This window comes from Monodon monoceros, unplaced genomic scaffold (assembly GCF_005190385.1).
Source record: "Monodon monoceros isolate NGI ecotype Baffin Bay Population unplaced genomic scaffold, NGI_Narwhal_1 Super_Scaffold_18, whole genome shotgun sequence".
Lineage (NCBI taxonomy): Eukaryota > Metazoa > Chordata > Mammalia > Artiodactyla > Monodontidae > Monodon > Monodon monoceros.
Window position 1 is genome coordinate 159,061,997 of NW_021703774.1, and position 27,198 is coordinate 159,089,194.

The window sequence follows — 27,198 nt, forward strand, 5'->3', positions numbered from 1 at the left end:
CTTTAAGAGTCACAAGGGGGAGAGGCGGACCTGTAAGAAGACGTGAGGTGGCGCTTGCGCAGAAGAGTCACATGGTGGCTGGGCCGGGGAAATGGCGGCTCCAGGAGAGAGCGGGGCTTCGGGTGGCGGCGGTAGCACGGAGGAGGCATTTATGACCTTCTACAGTGAGGTGAACACAGAGTGAGGGATGGCGGCAACGGGGCGACCCCGCTGGAGTTACGATCCCAGCCGGCGAAGGCAGTGGTCCTTCTGGCGTGGACCGTTGGGCAGCCCCTCCTCTCTGGCCTTTGGGGCGGTGGGGGCTTCGGGAGTGTGTGTGCATTTCTTCCTAATATTGCGGCGCGGAGATCCCCTGGACGACAGAAAGGGGCGGGGGTCCGGCGTCTGCGGGGAGGCGGCGATCGTGGCCAACCAAGTGCTTGGGCGCGCGCAGAGTTCCCCAGGTCCGCGTAGTCGGGGGCTGGCAGCGGCTGGGAGGCTGGGCCTTCCTGGGGGCGACTTAACCGGGTTGGCCCCCGTTTTTATTCTCAACGGAAGCACTCTCTACTCTTAGTTATCTGTAGTGAGTTTTCCTGGTAGTTATTTCTGCCATTAGCGAACGCTAGGCACTGTGCATTTTGCCGTGCAGGCGTTATCTCCCTTTCACAGATGACAAACCTGAGGTTTAGGGAGGTGAAATAATTTGTGCTGGGTCTTAGAGCAGATGACAGCTCGGTATCATGTTGGGAGGGAGTGAGTTTGGTGTGAGCCTCGTTTACTATCACATCTCCAGCGCGTAGAACGTAGTAGTTGCTTAATAAATATTTGTTGAGTAAACGAATGAATGAATAAATGAAGAAAAGAATGGCTTTTGGAGTCAGAGGACCTCGGATTGGATTCGTGCAAGGCAGTTAACGTGACTGTGACAGAATTCTTTCAAGCCATTGATTTTGCAATCCTCAATTTCCACGTTTGTAGAACGAAAGTTAATATTAAAACAAGAGTTTTAATGAGGGTTAAAGGGTTTAATGTATAAGAAAGTTTCATAAAATATAAAGCAGAAGCATCTTTGTAAGAGTTAAAATAAGACTGAAAGTGGACCTCTTTAGGTCCACTTAGGCATGCATTTGAGGAATGGAGTTGCTCCCCACCTGGCTGTGAGTTACTGAGAGTAAAGCACCATGTCACATTTCATCTTTTATCTCTGGTAGTTGTAACAGGGCTTGTTACATAGTGGTTTCTCCAAAATATTAAGTTTAAAAACAAATTAGTATGTCCATTTATAGTCTGTGCTTTCAGAATGTCTAATTCACTTGAAAGTGTTAATGCACTAGTACCAGTTTACTGGCTTCTCATGAGTACTCAGCAGTTATAGTGGAACTTGTTTTAATTACTCTTTCTTAGTTAAAAAAAAAAGCAATCCTGTTTTGTTTAATTTAATGAGAGAAAGTGTCTAAAGGAGGACCCTTTAATCATCATTAACTAATATTTATTGAGCACCTGATATGGTCTAGTGTACTGTTTAGGTCCTGGAGAAATGGTAGTGAACAACAGAGAGAAAAATCCTGTCTTCATAGAGCTTTCATTCTATTGAGAAGGATAAATAATGAATAGATGTACAATATACTGTCAGGTAGTGATAAGTGCTATGAGGAAAAATGAGTGGGAAAAAGAGAGTGGGGGGAGGGGCGTGCTATTTTACAAAAGAGTGAAGAGGGAAGATGCTGAAATGGATTAGCTTTTTATGTTACTGAGATCCTTTCCAAATCCATTTTGGCCATAGAAATAAAGATGGTATATATAACATGCCAGAGGTTCGTTCCAACTAAAATTTCAGTTCTGACAGTGGCACCAAGGATGTTTTCCTGGGACTACCTGGTGCTTGTTCTCTTTAGCATTGTGTTCAGGTCAGGGATTTTTCTAGCTATTAGAGTTAGAAAGGCAGAGTTATTTGCTCCCTCCCACACACTTTTTTAGTGCTGCTTTGGGTGTATATTTCAGTGTAATTGTATTTTTCCTTTCTTAAAAAGTTGTAAATTAATGTGAACATTGACAAGTACATCGTTCATCATTAGAGGGGAAACTCTTTGAAGGCAGTGGCTGTGACTTATTTATTTTTGAATCTTCTTGCTGCCTTGCTCTGGCGTCAAACTGTTGGGCTTAAAATTCTGGTTTATAAATTGGGTGATTGGGAAAAAATCTGGTTTACAGGTTGGCTGGTTACGAGTCAGTTGACCTAACTCTCAGTTTTCTTATCTGCGAAATGGGGATAATAGTGGTACTTACCATATAGGATTGTTGAGAGGAGTAAACACCTGTAAAGTTTTTACATTATATTAAAATTCAGTAAATGGTAGCTGTTGTAATTATTTCTCAAAGTGTTTAGCAAAATACCTTGAACGTGTAGACACGCAAATAAATGTTTACTGAACATGTCTGTGAGTAACTTGTTAAGATGACAATTCAGAGTTCATTACTGAGCTTTACTAATGAGGTTTTTATCCCCTTTATTTTAGGTGAAACAAATAGAGAAGAGAGATTCGGTTCTAACGTCCAAAAATCAGATTGAAAGATTGACTCGTCCTGGTTCCTCCTACTTCAATTTGAACCCATTTGAGGTGAGGTATCTGATGTTGCTGTGGCCCTTGATAGGGAGCTTTACTGCAGGCAGACTTACCTCGGAACACACACCTAATTTGTACTATGCATAGTTGGAGTTGAACTTGGGTGGTTTATTGTGAGCAGAGCTTGCTCTCATCTTTTAGTAACCCAAATATATATGGATTTATTTTCAAATGTGAAGGAATAGCTAGCCTTGGTAAATTTAGGGTCTTTGATTTAATTTGTTAGTTAAAACTTTTCTGTTTCACCACAATAAAAAAAACCTAACAACCCAAAAGTGTTCACAAGATTATAGACAAGCAAATACAATTTTTAGCTTCCTTAGTTTTATAACTTTAAATATTTCCTGATTATAAAAGTAAATCATATTTCTAATAAAAATCAGAAATACAGAAAAAGCAAGAATAAAAATCATGTATAATCGTACCTAAGAAAACACCTGCTTATGCTCCAACTGTTTTTAGTTTTATTTAGAAACAAAGAGGGTCATGCAGTTCATGCTGTTTTATTTTATTTTATTTTTTAAAAGTTTTTTAAAATATATAAATTATTTAAATTTTTGACTGTGTTGGGTCTTCGTTGCTGCGTGTGGGCTTTCTCTAGTTGCAGTGAGTTGGGGCTACTCTTTTTTTTTGGGGGGGGGAGCTTCTCTTGTTGTGGTGCGCGGGCTCTAGATGTGCAGGCTTCAGTAGTTGTGGCTCACCGGCTCTAGAGTGCAGGCTCAGTAGTTGTGGCACACAGGCTTAGTTGCTCTGAGGCATGTGGGATCTTCCCAGACCAGGGCTCGAACTCCTGTTCCCTGAATTGGCAGGTGGATTCTAAACCACTGTGCCACCCAGGAAGCCCCATGCTATTTTATTTTATTTATTTATTTTTTTGAATTTTATTTTATTTATTTATTTTTATACAGCAGGTTCTTAATAGTTATCTATTCCCATGCTATTTTAAATGCTGTATTGTTACATAAACTATTTTTATACACTTTTTAAAGTCTCAGTTATTTCAACAATTCCTTTATTGTACAATAATTAAACTAGTTACTAATTGTCACAATTATAAATAACTTTGAAACAAATGTTGTTACATCTTATAAAAAACACTTATTGAGCACTTATAAAAAAAAACCCTTTTCTCCACTTCATTTTATTGTGGTAAAGTATGCATAACGTAAAATTAACCATTTGAACCATTTTTAGGCATACAGTTAAGTGGCATTAAGTACATTCACAGTGTTGTGCAATCATCATCCCTTTCCATTTCTAGAAGTTTTTCATCATTCCAAACTGAAACTTCAAACCCATAAAATAATAACTCTCCAGTCCTCCTACCCCCAACCCCTGGTAAGCTCTATTCTGCTTTTTGTCTATGAATGCCTATTCCAGGTGCCTAATACAATGTTTGTTTATGTCTGGCTTATTTCACTTAGTATAGTATTTTCAAGATTCACCAATTGGGAGCTTCCCTGGTGGCGCAGTGGTTGAGAGTCCGCCTGCCGATGCAGGGGACACGGGTTCGTGCCCCGGACCGGGAAGATCTCACATGCCGCAGAGTGGCTGGGCCTGTGAGCCATGGCTGCTGAGCCTGCGTGTCCGGAGCCTGTGCTGCACAACGGGAGAGGCCACAGCAGTGAGAGGCCCACGTACTGCAAAAAAAAAAAAAAAAAAAGATTCACCAATTGTTTCTGTGTTTTTGAAGAATATTTTTCATTTTAAAACAATCCCAGATTTGCAGAAAGGTTACAAGTAAGTTGTCAATATGACACCCCGTCTCCCTGAAATACTTTAGTGTATTTTCCAACGAACAACATTCTCCTACTGAACCACAATATCACAATCAAAACCAGGAAATAAAGGTTTTTTTTTTTTTTTTTTTTTTTTTTTTAGGAAATAAATGTTGATGCATTTATTTTACTATGTGATCCTCAGACCCCATTCAAACTAGCTAATTGTTTCAATGATGTCCTTTATAGCAAAAGGATCCAGTCTGGAATCTCTGTTACATTTAGTTGTCATGTCTCATTAGTCTCCCTCAGTCTGGAACAGTTCCTCAGTCTTTCCTTGACTTTCATGACCTTGGCATTTCTGAAGATAACAGGCCAGTTATTTTGTAGCATCTTTCTCAACTTGAGTTTGTTTGATGTTTCTTCACATTAGATTCAGTTTATGCAATGTTGACAGGAATAGCATAGAAGTGGTACTGCATTTTTCTCTTTGTAACCCTTAAAGTGGTACGTGATTTTGATTTATCCTGTTATTAATGATATTACTTGATCACTTAAAGAGGTGCCTACTAGGTTTCTTCATGAAGTTAACTTTTTTCCCCTTTGTAATTGATAAGTATTTTATGAGGAGGTACTTTGAGAATGTGTGAATATACTGTCCTTATCAAAGTTTCAGTTTATTCATTTGTCAGTATAGACTTGGGGTTTCCTATTTTATTCAATGGGTTATAATTTGATATTACTTATTTCGATGCTCAAATGTCCCAAATTTGACCAGTAGGTTACTTTTAAGCCTTTCCTGTCTTTTTGATATGTCTTCATCATTCTTTGATTACTAGGCACTCTTGTACTTTTCCTGACCCAGGCTGGAATTAACCATTTCTTTGAGGAGTTCTGATTCCTTTTAATGAAGAATGATATTTAGAAATCAAGATTTGGATGCTAGGTATACCCATTGCCATTGGGATGTCACTACTCCCAGACCCTATTGGTAGACAGAGCTAGGGAGTGTGTGTGTGTGTGTGTACATACACATACACGTATTACATAAAAGTTCAATCCAACATCACAGGGTTTATTCTAGGGTTTTTTTTTCTTTCCATGTTCATAGTTCCCTTCTCTGAGAAATCTGGCTCCCACTGTCTTTAATATATATATTTACTTAATTGATCCTCCTGTATGACTCTGATCTCGATCTCCCATTGCCATTCCTTCCCTCATGTGAATGACCTCCTCACCCTGCTTCACTCTGACACCAACACCAGGTTGCCTCACTGTGCAAAAACCTTTCTCCCCACACCTGAACTCTAAACTCCAATGCCAGGTCACCCTTTGGTGTGGGTATGTTTCTCACCTGGCTCTGCCTCCCTGTGCCTGCCCTCCACCCCCAAGAGCTCTCTTCATCCCTCTTGGGCTCCAGCATCCTCCCCACCAAGCAGGCATGCTTCCTTCCTACCCTGCTCTGGTTTTGACACCCTGTGTCAGGCTACCTTCCTCTGGGAACACCCTCCTCATCTTTATTGGGTTCTGACTCCACAGTCCAGGTCCCCCCCTGCATGGAGGTCCTCTTCACTCTGCTCATGTTCAACTGTCTGTGCCAGTTGTACTTGGGCTCCTACACCTCAAGTTGAGCTGCCCTGTTATATTGGATGCTCTCCTACATGGGCACCCACCTCACCAGGCACAGGCTTCCACACCCCATGCTAGGCTTGGGCTTTGTGGAGATGTCCTTGCTTGGGCTCCTGCACCCTGTGCCCTCCCATATTGACAGTCTCACTCTGCTTAGATTCTAACACCCTATGGCAGGCCACCTGTCCATGGAGGTGCCCTCCTCAACCCACTTTGGCACTTTATGTCAAGTTACCCCTCTGTGGATGCTCTTCTCACCCTGTTGGGGCTCCAGCACCACATGACTAGCCGACACTCCTCGTGTTACTGTCTTCTTTGTCCCAGATGGGCTCTGACACTCTGCTCTGGGCCATCTTGACTCCTCACCCAAAGTAGATGTCTACTTCTCCTGGCCCCACTTAACATATTTGAAAGGGAAGAGGAAGATGAAAAGCTTAAAGAGTATTTAGATATGATTTTGGGGAGGGCGTAGGGGGACATAATATGTTTGAAAGGTGATAAAGAATTTGATGGTATGTCCTTTCTGTTTAGTCATACATATATATTTTTTAATATTTATTTATTTGGTTGCACTGGGTCTGTAGTTGAGGCATGCAAACTCTTAGTTGCAGCATGCATATCGGATCTAGTTCCCAGACCAGGGATCGAACCCTGGACCCCTGCATTGGGAGCATGGAGTCTTATCCACTGCACCACCAGGGAAGTCCCTTGTCATATTTTTAAATTGAGATAGTATGTACTGTGAAAAGGGGACACATGATCATATAACTTACCCGTTTATTTAAGATAATTAGTGTTTCCTGTGGAGATCTGTTGATGAGGAGTAACAGATTGTTGGGACCAGTATGAATGCTAGGATTTTACTGTCCTACCAGTTAATGTGGTCTGGAACTTACTGCCCCATAGCTCCTGTCCTGATTATAGGAAGTGTGTTTGTTTTTTAATTTTATTTATTTTTTTCACCTCGTGGCATGTGGGGTCTTAGTTCCCTGACCAGGCATTGAACCTGGGCGGTTGGCAGTGAGAGCTCGGAGTCCTAACCACTGGACCACCAGGGAATTCCCCGGAAGTGTGTTTGAATGTGTAAAGAATATGGTAAGGTTGAGAAACTTGGGGAGGTGCCACATTGTGTTTGAGTGAGCAGGACTCCATCCATGACTGTCCGTTAGAACTTTTGTCTTTTCTCTTTCATACAAATATGCTAGCCACTTTATAGGATGGGTGTCATTGTCTTTTTCTTAATTGAAGTATAGTTGGTATGCAATGTTGTGCTAGTTTCAGGTGTACAGCAAAGTGATTCAGTTATACTATATATACGTGTGTGTGTGTGTATTCTTTTTCAGATTCTTTTCCATTATAGGTTATTACAAGATATTGAATATAGTTTCTTGTGCCATATAGTAGGTGCTTGTTGTTTATCTGTTTTATATATGGTAGTGTGTATCTGTTAATCCCAAACTCCTAATTTAGCCCCAAGCCCCCGCCAGTTGTCTTCTTACAAAGTTGGTTTTTGACCCTAAGTCAGGATTAGGTGTTCCTAGCAATTTAGGAAATCAGTAACTTCTGTTTTTTCATGAAACAACTACTGAGACATCTAAATGAATCAGACTTTTCTCCAGAGGTAAGCAGACTGGTTTTTTCCTACTAAGGAGAAGTGATGCAGTAATAGCTGTCCTCTTGGCTATAAATTGAAATGCGAATAGTTGTCCTATATACCATCTTCCTGAGCAGCAGATAGAAAAGGGACTCTGATGGGTCTTATTACAGGAATCCTAATCCAGGGGGCATTTTCCCGCCTGCTTCCTGCCATCACTGCACTATTTGGATGCATTTCTAACCTTCAGCCATTTTCTAAACATCTTTCTTAGGCATTCTACAATTGTTCTTAGGTTAAGGGCCTTCCCCTACTTCCTTCCATAAGCTTAGATGAACCTGTGCGCCTGCTCAGCCCTGCCTTTTTCGTGTTGCTTTTTTCTGTTTAACTTTATTTTTTATAAAGATTTTATTTATTTATTTTATTTATTTTTGCGGCAGGCGGGATGCGGCGCGAAGGCTTCTCTCTAGTTGTGGAGTGCAGGTTTTCTCTCTCTAGTTGTGGCGCGCAGCCTCCAGGTCACGTGGGCTCTGTAGTTTGCGGCACGTGGGCTCTAGTTGAGGTGCGCGAGCTCAGTAGTTGTGGCGCGTGGGCTTCGTTGCCCTGCAGCATGTGGGATCTTATTTCCCTGACCTGGGATCGAACCTGTGTCCCCTGCATTGTAAGGTGGATTCTTTACCACTGGACCACCAGGGAAGTCCTTCTATTTAACTTTAAAGCCCCAGAAGGCAGCACCACAGACTTCGTTTTCTGTTTATCTTGTTTAGCACGTTGGAAAGAAAGGTATTTATCTCACAGGATTCTGGAACCTGCACATTATTAAGAGGTCAGAGAGTTCACATGTGACCCAAGACTGGATTCCTCTTTCAAGCAGAAGATCCTAAAGGAGACTATGGCGGTTTATTTGAGTTCAGGAACTTATATAAATGCCACAGTCAAGCATTTTTGTTTCTGTGTGATGATTTATTAACTCTCTGAGGTCCAAGACTGTGGATTTTTCTTTGCAGTATCCCCAAAACCTGAGACACAGTGAGAGTTCAGAAAAATCTTCCAAGAATCTGAACAGACCTGTGTGCTTCCTTAGAGCCATATTGGTTATATGGTATTTATCATTTTGGTAAGAATTATTTGTAACTTGTCTGTTCTTTCCCTTGTGGACCTGAAATTCTATGAGGACAGTAGTGAGCACAGGATTCTCTGAGAACAGTAGTGAGCACAGGATCTAGCAATCCCAGGTGCTCTATAAGTTTGTACTGAATGTATAAAACTGGCTTCAAAGGGGTTTGGGCTGCAGGTATAGGCCCATTGTCTTCACTGTGTTTCATGGCCACATATGGCACCTCCAACTCTTAACGGTAGAAGAGGAGTCGGATTAGCTAGCTTTGAAGGCACTCAGTGAATATATGTTGCTAGCGATCAGTACACATATGATATGACCCTTGGAAAAATAACTTGTGTGTGTGTGTATTTATACACACCCTCTTCATTTTTGCCAGATCATCTGAAAGTAAGCTGCAGACATTGATGCTTCATGCCTAAGTGCTTTAGCATGCATCTCCTCAAAACAAGAACACATTTCCACACAACCACACGCCATTACCACACCTAGGAAAAACCACATTACTGCAGTTCAGCAACATCATCTGGCATAAAGTCCACACTCAAATGACTCCAATTGTCCTAAAAAAAATCTCAATTATAGCTATTTTATTTTTTAACCTGGGAACCAGTCAAGGTTTATGAATTACATTTGGCATGATTAGTTCTAGGCTGTAGCTTTATTGAGGCTTTTTTGTGTGTGTGAAGGTGGGATGATTTCCATCCTTTCACATTCATTTTGAATACCTTGTTGGGTTTGTTGGACTTTGGTTTGCTCTAGTACATTCCTTTTCCCCAGAACCAAGGAAAGGTAGGGTTCTCCTCTGAATATTTGTGTATGTACAGTTACCTCCCTTTGTCTGTAAATCGTAATGTGGCTGCATTTTTTCTTTTGAGTGACTTTTCCCTGCTTCCTTTCTTCCTTGGGAAGGTATGATGGGGCGCACTTGCTCTTGAAAAGTCTTTGTTTTAAAGTTCTTCCTTTTCCCTCACCCCAATTGTATGCCTGACATTTGAGAATGGGTATGCTCTTGTAGTAACCTTCAAAAGTCTATTGAATGCAGGGTTGATTCAGCTTCATTGCCTACCAATAACTGCGGCTGTAGGTGGGCTGTTTGAATGTGTTGAAAGCTTGCTATAAATCTTGACATTACTTGTTGTCAAGTTTTTCTAAGACTCTAAACATCTGACTAAGCTTGGCAGATTACTTTTCAGTTTTAATTTCTCTGGTATGTAGTTTTCTTTTATAAATTTATTTTATTTTTGGCTGCGTTGGGTCTTTGTTGCTGCGCACAGGCTTTCTCTAGTTGTGGCAAGCGGGGGCTACTCTTTGTTGCAGTGCGTGGGTTTCTCATTGCGGTGGCTTCTCGTTGCGGAGCACAGGCTCTAGGGGCATGGGCTTCAGTAGTTGTGGCATGCAGCTCAGTAGTTCTGGCTTGCGGGTTTTAGAGCACAGGCTCAGTAGTTGTGGCGCATGGGCTTAGTTGCTCCGCGGCATGTGGGATCTTCCCGGACCAGGGTTCGAACCCGTGTCCCCTGCACTGGCAGGCGTATTCTTAACCACTGCGCCACCGGGGAAGCCCCTGGTATGTATTTTTCAAGATTTCTTACTTTTTTTTTTCCTCTTTGCCCCCTTTAATAACTGATCATCAGTTCTATTAACTTCAAGTGCACTTATTTCTGACCTCTGTCATCATTCCTTACCAGTGCATCTCAAACTGTAATATGATTGAGATCACCTGGGGATCTTGTTGAACTGTTGATTCTGATTCAGTCACACTGAAGTGGGGCCTGCTCTTCTGAATTTCTAACAGACCTTCTTACCCTCTGCCCTTCAGCACCTTCTTCACACCTTGAATACTAAGTACATAAATGTTATTAGGTGCTATGTTGAATCCATGGACTACACTATGAAATCCTCTGGTTTAATTGTATGTCTTATAATAAAGGCTTTTTTGAAAAACTCTTATTATATGGTAATTTAAAAAAATGTTTCCCCTGCTTATTTCTCTTTGCACTTCTAGTGTATAGCAGCATGTTCAGCAGGTAATAGCTGCTATGTAAATGTTTGAATGAATGTGTGTTTTTGTGGTGAGGGAATCAGAATCCTTGATGACGAATGTCAACGCCAGGATACCCAGGGTTGGAGAAGAATGATAAAACTTATCTTTAAAACAGTGTTGCTCAAAAAATACAGACTTTGCTGTCATTTGACCGTACCCAATTCTACTAAGTTCTACTGAGCTGGAATCAGACTTTCCTAGAGTGAACCCCTGGCATGGCTCTCAGATTTCCACTCTGGGTTGAGAACTGTTGAGCCATGTAAATTATAACGTCGAGCCAAGTGGACATTTCTCGATTGAGATGAAAATCAGCTGTGGGGGGGGCTTTATTTGAAGATCTACAGTTCTCCCTCATTAAAAAAAAATCAGGTAGCCAGCCTAATTATTTCCATGTTGAGTTGCTGTACTTTCTCCACATTTGCAAAGGTAAGTAGAGGGTGGGTACTTTTCTTAATGAATGAAGGAGAAAGGCAACATTTTTCTCATGGTCTGTAAACATGTCCCTGGGTGTAGGGTAATTTATTATTTTTCTGATGGAGTGAAAGAAACCACTGAATTAATTTGAGAACCCTGAAACACTATAGCTATTATTCTGTTATTGGTTTACTCATTTATATTTCTTGAACATTTTTTAGAACTGTATGTCAGGTACTGTTATAGAATGCTGAGTACTGTTCTAGATGCTGATTATAAAATGTATAATTACTGGGCATCTCTTAAATCTATAAATTCTTTTAATCTCTTTTACAGTTTTGATTTTTTTTTTGTTGTTGTTTGTTTGTTTTGCGGTACGTGGGCCTCTCACTGTTGTGGCCTCTCCCGTTGCGGAGCACAGGCTCCGGACGCGCAGGCTCAGCGGCCATGGCTTACGGGCCCAGCCGCTCCGCGGCATGTGGGATCCTCCTGGACCCGGACACGAACCCATGTCCCCTGCATCGGCAGGCGGACTCTCAACCACTGCGCCACCAGGGAAGCCCTACAGTTTTGATTTTGATTCTTCCAGGTTCTTCAGATAGATCCTGAAGTGACAGATGAAGAAATAAAAAAGAGGTTTCGGCAGGTATGATTCTATATTCCTGTAATAGGTGGAGTTTGATCCTTTTAAAAATGTATTGAGTGAATGATTCACTTAGGACTTGAAGGTTATTATCAGGGCATTCTATTATGACTTTTGGGCCAAAATTTAATCTTTTTTTTTTTTTTTTTTAAGGCTATGTAACTCTGAAAAAAATCTTACAGTGACATACAAATCTTAAATAATTTAATGACCACAGCTTACCTGTGAATAGGATGAATTTTACGTCCAAATAGAATCTCTCCAGTTCCTTAATTAAGAGAGAGAAGTACAAGGTAGAGTAGTAGAGCTTACATGGAGTCATACTTATCAAATCCCCTGGCTTCTAGGAGATTCATAACAGTGTTTTATTTTTAAGTTCATTTAACAGTGTTAAATGATTTTATTTTTAAAGTTCTATTCCTCAATAATTTTATCTTTTGCAAACTTATGTGAATACTCAAGATACTTGGTTTAATATAGAGTGCTTTCAGAAAGTTCTCTGGGAAAGGAGATCCACAACCTCTGATTCTTGCCCATTCTGATATTTAATAACTCAAGCTGCAGGGTTTTATAGTAGCCTTTTAAAACACCCTTCCAGTTTTGACAGCTGAGTAACCCCCAGCCTTTTCTTCTATGAGTTGAATAATCATACTCCCTGTAATGTCTTTGCAAATTGGATTTTCTGTATATTTCATGTCTTTTTTTTTTTAACTTTCCTCAACTTATATCTTTTATATACTTCATATTTTATTAGGGCCTGACCAGTGCTGAATATAATTCTCAGCTCCTGCATGACAGACTTGTTAATATCCAGTGTTATGCTTGCTTTTTCAATACAGTCATTGCCTCCACATTGCTGACTCATAATCGTCTTCTGATCTTCTATTAAGCCAAGGTGTTTTTATCTTTGCCTACTCAGTCATTTCCCATTATATAACTTCATAGCTTTTTTGCTTCCTGACTTCTTCTCTGCACTTATATTCAGCTTTTTCCCCTTCTTCTAAAATTTCAAGTTTTCTAATGTATTGCATTAGAAATCTTTCCCAATTCAATAAGCAGTCATTCAAATTCATAGTCAAAACTTTTAGACTATTTATGTAGCTATATGAAGAACTCAGTGAGAGTTCTTATTTAGTCATTAATAGAGCCTAATAGTTAAGAGTGTGGGTGCTGGAGCTGTATGACTTGAGTTTCTGTCTTGGCTGTACCTCTTACGAGCAGTGTGAGCTCTGGCAAGTTACTTTCAACCTTCCTGTGCCCTGTTACCTCATTTGTAAAATGCATGTAATGATGGTGGCTGCCCCTGGGGTTTTTATAAGGATTTGAATGAGGCAACACACCTAAAGCACTTAGAGTAGGTCTTGGCCTATGGTATGTCCTCTTCATGTGCTAGCTGTTGCCATTGTGTGTTAGTATGCTAAGTTCTTTACTCATTATCTCATTTCATCCTTACAACAACCCAGTGAGATATAGGTATACAGTATTGTCCCACTTAGAGAGGAGGAAACTGAGGTGGAGATAGATCAAGTGAATTGCTCAAGGTCTCACAGCTAGCAGGTGATTGAAGTTGAAATTGGAACCCGGGATTTTGGCTCCAGTAATGCTGGATTTAGCAGTAGATCCCTACTTGATGTCATCCCCGAGCACAGTCCCTCTGTTCAAACTGTTTCTGTCTGTCGGTGATAGTAGGTCAGTGGTTCTTAACCCCGGCTGTCTGAAAGGATCACCTATGGAGGTTTTTGCTTTTTAACTTTTTGTTATAAGAAATTTTTGTTATATTTTAAAAAGAAAGAATAAAACAATGAAAGCCCATATATTCACCATCTATATGCAACAGTTCCCTTCATTAACTATATATGTATTTTTGGCAGAACTGTAAATTACAGACACTATGATACTTCACCCCTAAGTACTTAAGCAGTTATCCCACCAAAGTAAAAAAAGGACATACTCTTGCAAAACTACTTGTCACACCTAACAAATTAACACTAATTCCTTACCATCATCTGATACCCAGTCTAGTAGAGGTTTGAAAAGTACAGATGCCAGAGACTGATTCAGAAGGTCTCAGGCTGGAGAGTAGACCTCTGTATTCCTAAAAATCTGCACAGGGTTGGAACGCAGCCAGAGCTGAGAGTCACTGCTCGATGTTAGAAGTTCTTTTAGGAAAGAGGTGATATCTCAGACCTGTTTAATCCTCTGTAGTGCTCCATATAAGAAACATAAAAGGAACTTGGTACTTTTTGTTCTTTCCTTCCCCCTCCCAAATTATCACAACATCTTCATAATGCTAGGCTTACATTTGTTCTCAAATAAATGTTTTCCATCTGTGCAATTACCTGTTGGTACTTGAATTTTATTAAGGACTAACACTTCTGGGCATTTTATGATATTTATTAATTTTTAAAAATGCTTCTGGCTGGCAGTTTTTGCCCTAATGAGAGCTTTTGGTTGCAAAGAGGCACAGTGCAGGCGAAGAGTTACTAAACGTTCCTCTTACTGACAAAGCTATCTCTTCTCTTATTAGTTATCCATATTGGTGCATCCTGACAAAAATCAAGATGATGCTGACAGAGCACAAAAGGCTTTTGAAGGTATTTGTATATTTACCTGCTTCTGAGCAACATATTGTCAGTGCTCCGGACTAACTGTTCCTAGTCCTGGATCAAGAAAAGAATGTTACACTTTTGTCTTCTGGTCATGAAGAAGCTGTGGTTTTCAGTAGAACGGTTGTCATTCAAAGCAGAATGTTGCTGTTTAGAAATAGACCTTAACTTTGGTTTGTTAAAACTTTTATGTGCCAACAAAGATTGTTACTGCATAGGATCATTTTTTTTCCTTTGAACATAAAAAATAATTGGAAGAATTTGATCACTGAGTTAAATCTAGATGTGGTGTATTTAACCTTGAGCATATATTTACTTTTTTTCCAAGGCTCTCAAGGAAAATCATTGCTGTAGTTGTATGTTTTTAAATTAGTTTAACAACAGTAAATGATTTAACAAAGAAGGGAATGCTTTTAGACGGCACAAGTCCATTTACACTGCCTGAGTATAGTTCAGACTTTGAGAGGGTGTTTGCAGAAACAGTTAATTTCAATGTTTTGCATTAGCTGTGGACAAAGCTTACAAGTTGCTACTGGATCAGGAACAAAAGAAGAGGGCCCTGGATGTAATTCAGGCAGGAAAAGAATACGTGGAACACACCGTAAGTATTTATAGTGCTGCTGTGTTTACAGGAAGTATTAGTAAGCCTTGGGCGCCTTGCCTTGTAGGAGGGTAAATGTTAACATTAACGTAGCAATGCCTGACTGGCCTGACGGGCCTGACTGCTCCTGTGGTCTCCACCACTTTGCTGTGGTGGTCATGAACAGTGTGTGCCTTAATCTGGCATTCACTCCTAGAGCTCAGGATAAGTGGCCAGGACGCTGCTCCTACCTCTTTCCCTAGCAGTCCCTTGTTGTGGAAAGAGGATTTTTCTTGCTCTCTCATCGCAGTACCCCATTCTGAAAGTGGAACAGTGGAGCAGCCGTGGTGCTGCTTGACCCTGGACTTTTATTCTTGTCTCTGTGAAAGGGTTGAAACAAGGACTTGAGAAAGGCTGGCAAGGGGATGTGAGTAAATATTAAAAAAAAAAAAAAAAATAGGACAAGATACATGTCTGTATTAATAATAGGGTTGGGAAGGACTCAATTGAAATAAATTCAGTTTTAGCTGTCTTTATGTTTTTCCATTACCTAAATCTCCCGAGTGGTGGGAAATGTTAAGACAGCTTCCTTGAGGTAAGAAAGGTCTTTGTTTTATTTTTTTACTTGCTAGGGCAAGAATCTTGAGGCTGTTTTATAAGAGCAGTTTCAATTGGGAGTGAATATGGATGTGACCTTTTCTTTGAAGAGCTTTGGAATCTGTAACAACTATATAACCAATAATAGTAACGAGGCCAATTTAGACGAGGGACATGAGTAAAAAGAGGAGACAGACTGCCATAACTGTGTCTTGCTGGTCATGTGTTGGAATTTGAGGGCCAAATTCTGGTAGAAACCAGAAAAGAACCTGACAATTTGTCCCTGAATTATTGTGATAGTTACCCTTCCTCTGTATTTTACCTGTAAAGGAGCCACCCTCAGGCTTTCTGACCACAGGGTGGCAGTAGGGCCTTTTTGAGCTTGGAAGGCACTTGGCTTTTTGCCAGACTGAATGGTAATTTAATGGAGTAATGTCATTCTTTTGTGAATGGATATATTTATTTTTGGGGGGAATCTCAATGGTGGCCAAAGTGATGAAAACGTCAGTTAATGTGTTGTGAAGATCGTTGGTTTAAGGAGGTTTCACTGAAAAGTATCCAGAATGCCGTTGCAGAAATGCCAGAAAACAATCATATTGGATGCTGCAAATTCTGTAGCTTCTTTAAAACTTGACAAATGTACTTTTTTTTTTTTTGCTATAAACACATAACCACAAGCCGTGAAAGATAAATGCATAATCTGTTCAATGTATCAGAGGCTCTTTGGATCTGGCCTAGGATCTGATAAGTTGGGGACAACTCCCCAGCCGGTCCCCTTGTGTTGGACTTCAGATGAGGTTAGAGAAAGGACCCCTGGTTCCTAGTGTTCTTTGATTGCGTTGCTGTTTTGGAGGGGAGGGGAGTGGCTTATCTTTTTTCAATGCAAACTTTTTGTTATACCTGTAGAAAAATGCACATATTCTATGTGTGCAGCTTAATGGATATTCTCAAAGTATGAGCGCTCATTTTTTGATGGAAGAAAATTCTTTTTAGGTTAAAGAGCGAAAAAAGCAATTAAAGAAGGAAGGAAAGCCTACAAATGTGGAGGAGGATGATCCTGAGCTGGTAAGTTAAATATGGGAAAAACCACCTCATCTTGTGTGGATGGGTTCACTGATTGGTGGGTTAACGAGAGGGAAGCTTAAGGAATGTTGCATACATGCTAGAAACATTTTCACTTAAAATATTAAAATGTATATTCATTCTCCTTTTTGAAAAATCCACCTTTTTTTGGACATAGGGCTATGGCCTTTCCTTTGAGGGCTTGTCTGCTCATTGGAGTTCGCAGTAGACTTTATTTTATAAAACACACAGAGCATTATCCATAGTTTCTCCTTTTAATTTCTTTTGAAGAACATTGAAAACTTAGGTACCTGTGAAGCAAAGCAAGAGCAGAATCCTAGATTGTTTCTTCAGTCTTTTCCAGATGTCTCACCTGTACCTAATTCAACAGCGGTTATTTTTAGGAACTTGTGTTTGACTCTTTCTAAAGCATTCCACTTAGTTTTAAAAGAACCAACAAGCATTTATTTTTATAACCACACTCATCAATTTCTGTGATGTTTAAATCACATAAGTACAGTAGTAATTGCAACTGGGATAGACAGCTTTGGGAGCAACCACAAATGACTCTTGGTAAACAGCTGTCTACAGCCATGGGTACCCATTGTACTACAGGTAATAATGTGCTTCCAGGGAAATGGCAAGCATCTGGTTTTTTTTTTTTGTTTCTTTTTAATTTTTATTTGGTTGCGCCAGGTCTTAGTTGCGGCTTGCGGCCCCCTTTGTTGTGACATGCAAACTCTTAGTTGTGGCATGCATGTGGGATCTAGCTCCCTGACCAGGGATTGAACCTGGGGCCCCTGCATTGGGAGTGCAGATTTTAACCACTGCACCACCAGGGAAGTCCCCAAGCATCTGTTAATCCTGTGGGTTCTTCAGTGGGGATTGGTTAAGAGAGAGATTCTACTAATGTATTTGTGTCTGATTGCCTCACTGGCCTGAAAAATTTTAAGTCACCTTAATCTTGCCTCAAGTTAGGTCAGTAAATAACTTAATCCACATGCTTATTTTAAAAGATTTATAGAGGAGCAGCTGTCTTACTGCTGCTGGAAACTGCTTACTGGAAACTTCCTATCAACTTCTTCCATCAGTGATTTTACTAACAGCAACTGGTCCCCTCTTCTGTTTGGTAACACTGCTTGAGAACTGTTAGGCCATCTTTTCCACTAGCCACTTGTTTGGGGTTTACTCCATTCCAGTATTTTAGTGTTTTTTTCTCCTCAGCCTTACTTTCCCTTCCCTTTAATTATCCTTTTTAGTCTTTTCTGAAGACCCTCTTATAAATATTCCTTGCTCCTCCTAAGTTGTTAAGAACCTTAACTTTTTTTAGTTGTCTTTTTTTCCTGCTTATAAAGGAACACATGCTAATGCTAGAAAATTTGGAAAAAGCAGAAAAATATAAAAAATTAAAATCACCAGAAACTGTTCATCCAGGAGCTTTTAAAAATATTGAAATATTCATTACAGATTCCTTCACCTCTTTGATATTTGTCCTTATTAGGGGCTGGAGTTTGTCAGCATTGCTTTCATTGAGCAGTGCCTGGGAGGTAACAGTATTAAAGAGAAGTGACATTAATTTGGGGATTCCTTTACTTCCCCTTTTTTCATATGTCACTCTTGCTCCATTGTCTCTGATTTTCGGATATAAATCATATGAAATCTGCATGATGGGTTAGTTTTTATATTTCTTTGTATATTTAAAATATATTTGGGGGAAAAAGTTTTCAAGATAAGAGTTTTGTTTTCTATCTAATGCTGTGTTACCTGTTTCTGCCAACGTAAGAGTCAGAATATAAGCTCAGCTGCATACAACTGAGACCCAAATGACAGTGGTTTGAACAAGTCAGTGACTTTTTTCTCTCCTGTGTAGTAAGTCTTTGGGAAGATGGCTGCTGGACTGCGTGTCACTCAAGGACTCAGTGTCCTCCTTTCTGTGGCTCTGCCAACAAGTGTGTTGCCTCCATTCTCACAGTCCAGGATGTGTCATCACCTCACCCATGTACAAACAGCAGGATAGAGGAATAGGGCGGGAGGGATAAGTGTGCTCCCTCTAAGAACACTCCAGAAAGTTGCTACATCACTTTTCCTTATAGCTCATTAGCTAAAACAAGTTACATGGCCACGCCTAGCTACAGAGAAGCCTGAGAAATACAAGCTTTTGCGCTGGGTGGCCATGTGCTTTAAGATAAGGGAGTGTACAAGAAGGTAGAACACGTCATGGGGCGAGGATAGGGGACAACTAGTATCTCTGCCACAGTTGGGAGACTCCTGAGACTAGTCTGATAGCACCTGCATATCTCCAGTACCTCTCTTGGTGCCTAGCTCAGAGTAATTATAAAATATGCGTGAAAAGAAAGAATGAAAGTTATTTTTGGAAGTTCTTTGGAAGAAAGGGCCCTCCAAAATTTCAATGGTTGTGATAAGTGGGTAAAATTTTTTTTTTCTCTTGATTGGTGCTTTTTACCAGAGCAAGGCTTCTCTGTATCATCTGAATGGTGAAAGTGGAAAGGGCTCATAGGAGGATGTGTTATTTATCTCCCAGGAGAGAGCCAGCATCCTGAAGTGGTTCTCTCTGGAGAGTCTTTTTTCCCTTGTTGGTCTAATCTGCTTTTGTCCTGGGCTCCATCTAAAAATGCTTGATTCAGATTGCTGGTGAAGTATTTACTTTGTTTTCTTCTTAATTTTTTTGTAGTTCAAACAAGCAGTATACAAACAGACCATGAAACTCTTTGCTGAGCTGGAAATTAAAAGGAAAGAGAGAGAAGCCAAAGAGATGCATGAAAGGTATATATTAGTATATTCGTTTAAGCCATGTCTGAATACCTAGATTAACCAGGATGGTCTTCGGAGATTTTCCTGGTGAAGGAATTGTTACAGTACATCGTTTAAGAGACTGTCTAAAATAGTTATCTGAAACAGCCAAACTTTTGAATCACGAGGGTAAGGAATTCTCTCTGACTTTTGGGAGGTATTGAATAGGCCTGTCCTTAGGGAGTTTATAATCAAGAGTGCTGTGTGTTTTCTTCCTGGTTTCCTGGAGTGAGGTAGGTGGTTATTCAGGCCAGAGCCTTTTGTGTGACTAGTGGCTGCAGCTTCGGGGAGTATGTAGTGTTGTACAGTGTAATCACTTAACAATATGTTTGTTGCCGGAAAGTATGATTTCCTTTGCTCATCAGAAATCTTGAGGTTAATTTAGTTTATGTATTTTGTATTGCTGATTGGTGTTTAGCAATAACTAGGTTTTGCTAGTTGGGGTTGTGTGAAATGGCCTTGTGTTAGGGTAGGGTTTTGTCCAGAGATCCTCTTGAACAAGAACCTCTGCTATTGTAATGGTCACTCTACTGAAGTAAGGTGGCCTGGGTTCTTGAGATGGCAGGGACTGGGCCTGGAACCTCCGATTAGTGCTGGCTGGGCTTTGACGACCTTGTCTGTCTCTCTCTGTGACAGGGCTGTCTGTATCTTGCCCCACAGTCTCATCTGCATGTTTTAGAATGACATTTGTGCAGTGCTTTGAGCCCTTTCCAGACAGCCGTCTTTGGAGAACTCTAGGGATTTGGTTTACTTTATACGCTTGCTTTTGTGGGGAAATGCCTAACTTGTATGGTTAACACAGTCTCCAGGTATCATGTAAATCCTATGGCCTGGTTTTCCTCCTAGGAAGCGACAAAGGGAAGAAGAGATTGAAGCTCAAGAAAAAGCCAAACGAGAAAGGGAGTGGCAGAAAAATTTTGAGGTAAGTTTCCAAGGTGGCCAGGGACTCTTATTCCAGAGTAAGAAAACTTCCCAGCATAGAAGCTTGATTCCTGGGCATTGCCAGGACTGACTGGGGTGGACAGTCGGGGAAATGGCTTATGTGGGGAAGAGCGGGGGCTTTGGGGACTGAGTCCTGGCTCAGCCACCTCTGTGCTCTGTAGCTTGGCAAGGGCATGATAGGCACAGCTGCCAAGTGGGCTCAGGAACAATGGTTGACACCTCTAATTTAGGGGGTAAACGTGGAGTAGAGCCCTATTTAGTGGTCTGTTAGTAGAAACCGAGGTTCTTGTAACCCTGGTGTCCTGCCTGCAGAGAGACTTAAGGCTTGATTCCTCTTTGACATCCTGGTTATATCCTTCAGGGGGTCAGCCAGTTTCCTGAATTGAGCACCATTTGGTCTTATCTTCTGTAAGATTTAGGACTCAGGGTAAGGATTGGCTAACCAGCGATGATGGCTTTGTTTCTGTCCCACTGAGTGAATGCACAGAGAGAAAATGAGTAGGCCCCTCGGTAAGGGGGAGGGATCCCAGTGGCCCTCCCAGCACAACTGGCCGGGCATTGTGCTGGCTTCACGCCTCCATCCAGGTTTTAAGGGGCAGAAGGAAGGGGCGGGGGAAAGAGCGGCTGTACTGCTGGCAAGCCAGATGGCTTTGATAAAAGGATGCAACCTCTGAGCCCTGGTGTCTTCGTTTGTGAAATACCAGTGACACGACACACCGCAGCTTTTTGTGAGGGTTAGAAATAGCGTGCGGTAAGTGTCTAGCCCAGAGGTTCCCAGCAAACGGTGGCTTTGTTGTGATGAGTATTATTCGTCTCATCCTCCTTTCCAGCCTGTGGCTTATCCTGCCTTCTAGGGGTGGTATGACCCTTTCCTGGGCCCATGGAAGGGGCAGAAAAGCTCTTGCTCTGTTCTGCTCTTGGATTATTCCAGAGGACTGGGCTGGGCCGAGCTGGGCTACAAGGGGGACGGCAGAGCAGGCCCTTCCTTTCCCTAACTGGTTTCCTCACCTCAAACCTCTTCTGTGCTTAGGAAAGTCGAGATGGTCGTGTGGACAGCTGGCGAAACTTCCAAGCAAATACAAAAGGAAAGAAAGAGAAGAAGAACAGGACCTTCCTGAGACCACCCAAAGTAAAAATGGAGCAGCGTGAGTGACCGCCTGGGGTCACAGCCACGGAACCTTCCCTCGCCTGTCTCCCCTCCTGCTTTGAAGGACTCATTCTTTCCTCCCATTTTCACCCCAACATAGAGTAGTATTTGCTTTTTAGTCCATTTTGTTTTCAATACAATTTAATATCGATCAGAGTAATTCTTTTGTACATTGAAATGAGGGGCTCGGTTTAAAAAGAAACCTACCCCTACCCCTAGACCAACCGGGATCTGGAAGGTGCCACCATTGGTGCTGCCTTCTCTTCCCACAGCCTGTAACTTAATGTTTTGTACTTCACTGAATTGTGATGGTTAGAAACTTTGTGTATAGTTTGTGGAAATCATCCAATTAAACATATTGCTTAAAATGGTGTTGCCATGACTTCAGAGACAAGCCTGGGCCACCTTAGGAAGCCCCTTTCCTTCAGTTGCTTGCTTCTGGGTGTGGCATCCTTCGAAGCCCCAGATCAGATGGGAAGGCATTGGACACATAGAGCAGTCACTCGATGTCCTGATGTCCCGTGGTGTTTGGCATGTGCTTTCCCTTCTGACTGGCCAATCCGTGTGGCATGAGGCTCCAAGCCACCCAAACCTGTTCACTTTCCAAAGAGCCATCCTCCCTCCAGTACCACTGTGTCCTAGCCTGTCTGCGTTTGTTAGTGGTAATATTCTGTATGTGTAATAAATTTTTATACCCGAACCACTGATGTACTGTTGCTCAGGTAGTTTTCCACAGGTGAGTCTCCTGTCGGGCTTGGCCCATCCGCAAAATGCTTTGGAGTTGCATGGACCTGGCTTCTGACCCCTTACTTGCTGAACCTTAATTTCTTCATCTGCAAATTGGAATATAGATCACTGGCAGCTTTCAGGGAGGATTAGGTACGGCATATGTAAGGTAACTACCATAGTGCTCAGTGGGTGTTGCCAGGATTATTTCTGTGCAAAATGAAAATGCTGATTATTTTGAGGATTAAATGAAATAACGTATGGAAGCATCCTGCTTACGGTATATACTCCAGTGTCGTGCTGGCTGTGAGAGACAGGACCAGCCCTTGGGAGGGACATAAGGTGAAAACTAGAAAGGTGACACCTAAAATGTGAAGACAGGAGAAGCTGGGTGACTTGAAGCCAGACTTTTGCATTGTTTTGTAGATGGGTAAAGATGTCCAGTAGTCACAGAGGTACAATGTCTTGTATCAAGAGATCCTGCAACTTTGACTTGCTTCTCTATGGGAGGGGACAGAAGCTTGCGTGTCTTACTGTCCTTCCCAGTGCAGCTAAGCGAGTCCAAACTGCAGGTGGTTAGACCACAGGGGGCGAGTGGGAGGGGTTCTGGCTAAAACCTGACCGAGGCAGAGAGAGGGAACAGTTTAGTCACCGGCGGCGGAATGACACCTGTCAGTGAGGGAATGCTGAGGGAATGCTGATCGTCCTGGGCAGGGAGGTGCCGCCCACCTCACTCCAGGGTGTGTGTGTACACACCCACCCCTTTCTTAGAGCTCTGCAAGCTCGTGAGGGCCAGGCCCTGTCTTTGTCCTCCAGGAGGTTGTACCAGTGATCAGCTACTGGTATGCTTAGGCACTCAGCAAATACGCTGGCTTTGGGATAAAGTGGTGAACACCACGGGTCCCTGCTGCCGACCGCATCCTACTGGGGCGTGTGGATGGTGAACCGGTGCAAAGATCATGAGAGGCACGGTGCGTCCACTGCTTCGAGGAGGGGGCCTTTGATCCCGTTCTTCGCGGCCAGGGAGTGTTTCCTGGAGGAGGTGACCTTTTCAAAGTCGGATGTTTTCAGCTGCAGGGAATAACTAGCGTAAACGATTTGGGCCTGTTTTCTCACATAAGTCTGGTGGCAGGCAGTTTCAGGAACCAGGCTCTTACTCAGCTTCTCCCTCCTCTCAGGAGGGCTTGTCATCTTCCAGGTGTAGAGTTTCAGAAGGTGATGACTGCATCACACCCCGCATCAATTGCCAAGCGAAAGAAGTCATCCATGAAGCAAAACCTTCCCCCACAGGTGTCGTTGGCCCCAAAGTGTGTGACGTGACCACCTCTAACTGTAAATTTGGGAAAACAGCAAAGGATAATGGGCAGGCCCTAGACCAGGACTTGCCCCTTGGGACTGGACACCAACTGTTTCCAGTAAAGTCTTGTTGGCAAGGAAGGAAGAAAGGGAGATTGCCCAGCATAGGTGAGGTAGGACTTGAGGGGAAGATGTTTCCATCAGAGGGAACAGTGTGTGCAAAGACCTGGAAGTAAGAGCATAGCACGTTCTTGGAACTGAACACCCTTTGTCACGCCTGGAGCAGAGAAGTGGGGTGAGGTGAGACCAGGGAGATGAGAAAGTCATAATAAGGAATTTGGGTTTCAGCCATGACATCCCCTTTTCCCAGACAGCCTAACACCTTCCCGTTTCCTTTCTGGCACACGATAGCCACAGACCCACTTGGAAAGTCAGCAGTGGTCCCAGCCCATTCCCATAACCCTGCTCAGAGCCATCTTTTCAGCGATGACCTGGCCCGTGAGAGAGGTGTGCGTTGGGCAATGTACATTGGGCACTGAACCAGCTGCGTTGCTCAAGGTGCCTCCAGGGTGTCTCCGTGGCAGCTGGTTCATCCCCTTCAAGGTTGAGGGGCTCCTTGGGCAGGGAAGGCTGGCTGGAGGAGCGCCAGGGCCCAGAAAGAGCGGAAGGCTGGATGAGACACTTCACTCCTCTTCCTGTGGTTTGCTGTGAATAATGGGGACGATCCCAGCACTCTCACGCCTCCCAGAGGGCAGCTCATTGCTGCCTGTGGGCTACCGCGGGCTGAGCCAGATGGGTAGGGGTAGCAGCCAGGCATTTAGGCCTCAGCTTCCTCACGTGTCAAGTGGGAATTGTCCCTTTAAAACGAGGTGTAACCACCAAAAGCATCAGTCCAGACATCCCACCCCCGTGGCTGGCCTCTCAGTGTCAGTCTGGGGTCACCACAGCTGGGCCCCCCCTTCCAGCCCTTCTCACAGGCCCCAGTGAAGGTTGGAGTGTGAGTGTGTGTGTGTGTGTGTGTGTGTGTGTGTGTGTGTGGTGGCGGGGGCGTGGTTGAGTCTGGGCCTGCACTGGCTGGAACCTCAGGGAAGCAGGGTTCGCCCTCTCCATTTCCTTCTCCCTTTCTGCAGCCCTGCATTCATCCTAGCACATCTGTTTCATCTGTCCCCTTGCTGGAGGTCATCCATGCTCCTCATTATTTGATTTAGGAATAGTGGGAACGTCCGGCGGCCCTGAGGAAAGAGCTCAGAAGGGCCTGGGAGTCACCTTGCCAAGTGCCTGCTCTGCCCCTGACTGGCTTTGTAATCCTGGCCAGTCATTTTGCCTCTCTGGGCTTTAGCTTCCTCTTCTTCAGTAGAATGAGGGTAAAAATAGCTCCTCTGTCCCTGTTCCGTGAACTCAAGTAAGATTCTGTCTATTGTAGAAAGAACAAACCTTGCAAGTGGAGGTGACAGGCCTGTGTTTGGTGTCAGGCCGACTGGAGTCTTGAAACTTCTCTGAGCCTCAGCTTCCATCATCTCTTAAATCTGTTGCCCTGAGGGTTAAGGAGATCAGGGAACCCTCTGCCCAGCACAGCGGGGTGCACAGTGGGTACTCCTCTCCGTCCCCTCCTCTGGCAGGGTGGTCCCTGCTCCAAGATTGGGTGGAAGAGCAGAAAATGGAGGATGCCTGGGAAACTTGTTAAAAAACATTCTCGGGACTTCCCTGGTGGTCCAGTGGGGAAGACTCCGCGATCCCAGCGCAGGGGGCCTGGGTTTGATCCCTGGTCGGAGAACTAGATCCCACATGCATGCCGCAACTAAGAAGCCCGCGTGCCACAATGAAGATTCCGCCATGCCACAACTAAGACCCGGCACAACCAAAATAAATAAATAAAATAAATAATAAATAAATATTTAAAAAACCCCACAAAAAAACATTCTCTGGTCTCCCTGAAGATTCTAATTCAGGATTCAGGCTGGAGGAGACAGACAGCTGGATCTTTAACGAGCTCCTGGGTTAACCCCACCAGCACTGGAACGTCAGGCAGGGACAGCCAGTCCACTGGGAGGTAGGGGGTGGGGAGAGCTTGGGTTCTGCTACAGATGCCAAAATCCTCGCCCTACACCTGTGGCTCAGAGCAGGTAAGCATGGCTAGAAAGAGCTCTTAGGTAATGGGGCTCTCCTTGCCCAGTCCCTGGCTCCCTCCAAGCCTGCTCTGGTGTCCTACCTTGGAATCACCCGGGTGCTTGTTAAAAATTCATTTCCTTGGCCCCATGACTAGCACTGCTGATTCAGAATCTCTCTTGAAGTAGAATCTGAGAACCTGCTTTTTTTTTTTTTTTTTTTTTTTTCGGTACGCGGGCCTCTCCCTTTTGTGGCCTCTCCCGTTGCGGAGCACAGGCTCCGGACGCGCAGGCTCAGCGGCCATGGCTCACGGGCCCAGCCGCTCCGCGGCATGTGGGATCTTCCCGGACCGGGGCACGAACCCGTGTCCCCTGCATCGGCAGGTGGACTCAACAACTGCGCCACAAGGGAAGCCACTGCTTTTGTTTTAAACCTTCATTTTTAACAAGTTCTCCGACTGAGTCTGATGTGGAGAAGGGATTTGACTTCCAGTTCTGGGACACCAGGCAGGAACTTGGGTAAATAAAGTGATTTTCACTTACCAAGTTCCTATTATGTGCCCAGGTGTCATGCCAGGTCTAACAGAGGGAATATGTGTGGCTGTTACTGACCCAGGATGCTGAGGCTCTGAGCGGGCTACAGCTGAAGACCAGAGGCAGCAGTCAAAGCCCGGTCTCGTAGATTCTTAGTGTTGGTGTTTGAGAATGTCCACCTATGCCAGGGTCCAGTTTGCTTCTCTCTGTGGCCTGACACCTCTGCTTCCTGCTAAGCCCAATCTGATATTTCAGGGAGATGGAGGTGGAGATAAGGAGTAACTCTCAGTGCAGAATGCGCAGTGGGAGCCCAGGCACAGTCCTAGGCTTTGACAGAACTCTGGTGCTTTGCCATGGTCAGACTAGGTACTCCTCAGAGCAAGGATCTATCTTCCCTCTCAGACTGGGGGTCAGGAGAGCCGGGATGCTGCATCTCCCCTCACACGGGGCTGGCTTCAGGAGGCAGAATTTTCTCTTTCCTAACAGACTGGGCATCCCTGAGGGCAGGCTGTCTCCTCCTTGGCTGGGGGCACTTGTGGGCAGGTTGTCACAGCCATTGGACCGTGGCTTCCTGTGGGCAAGACTGGCTGTGAGTCCTCTCAGACAGGGGTATCTTCTGAAAGCAGCTTTGGGCGATTTCTAGCACCGTGGGGCTCACTGGATTGGGGCAGCACCCACTGAAGCTCGGGCTCCTGAAACAGGGCTGAGCCCTCCCTAGGTCAGGGCCCATCTCCCCCTCAGACCAGGAACCCAGTTCCTCCCTTCTCTACCAGCCCAGGCCCGGCCCTTCCTCCCAGAGGGGCTCTGCATTAGATGGACCAGCCCAGTGTTGCTGGCTGAGCTGATGTGCAGAGAGAGAGAGAGAGAGCGCGCGCGCGCGCGTCCCGGCTGGGTGTGAGTATTCTTGGTGACCTTGGAGTTGGGGCCCCACCCAAGGAGCTGGCTTCCTGGTCTTGTGCTCACCCAGCACAGCCTACAGGCAGGGCTTCCCTAATCCTTCATCCGCCACTGCTAACCGGGGACTGCAGCC

At 43.5% G+C, this 27,198-nt stretch overlaps 1 protein-coding gene across 1 annotated transcript; it reads left to right on the forward strand.

Moving 5' to 3' along the window:
- Positions 1-58: 58 nt before the first annotated feature.
- On the forward strand, positions 59-22,204 carry DNAJC8 (DnaJ heat shock protein family (Hsp40) member C8). Its single transcript, XM_029229618.1, has 9 exons — positions 59-169; positions 2,496-2,597; positions 11,709-11,765; positions 14,290-14,356; positions 14,875-14,969; positions 16,539-16,610; positions 19,300-19,391; positions 20,265-20,340; positions 21,391-22,204. The coding sequence occupies exons 1-9, from the start codon at positions 92-94 to the stop codon at positions 21,511-21,513; spliced, it is 762 nt and encodes a 253-aa protein (XP_029085451.1). The 5' UTR covers positions 59-91; the 3' UTR covers positions 21,514-22,204.
- The last annotated feature ends 4,994 nt before the right edge of the window (positions 22,205-27,198 follow it).

Excerpts from the sequence above, each read along its gene's own strand:
- DNAJC8 (XM_029229618.1), top strand. The coding sequence starts at position 92 with ATGGCGGCTCCAGGAGAGAGCGGGGCTTCGGGTGGCGGCGGTAGCACG. Across the intron at positions 14,970-16,538 it reads AAGAATACGTGGAACACACC|GTTAAAGAGCGAAAAAAGCA; the intron begins GTAAGTATTTAT and ends AATTCTTTTTAG. Across the intron at positions 20,341-21,390 it reads AGTGGCAGAAAAATTTTGAG|GAAAGTCGAGATGGTCGTGT; the intron begins GTAAGTTTCCAA and ends TTCTGTGCTTAG.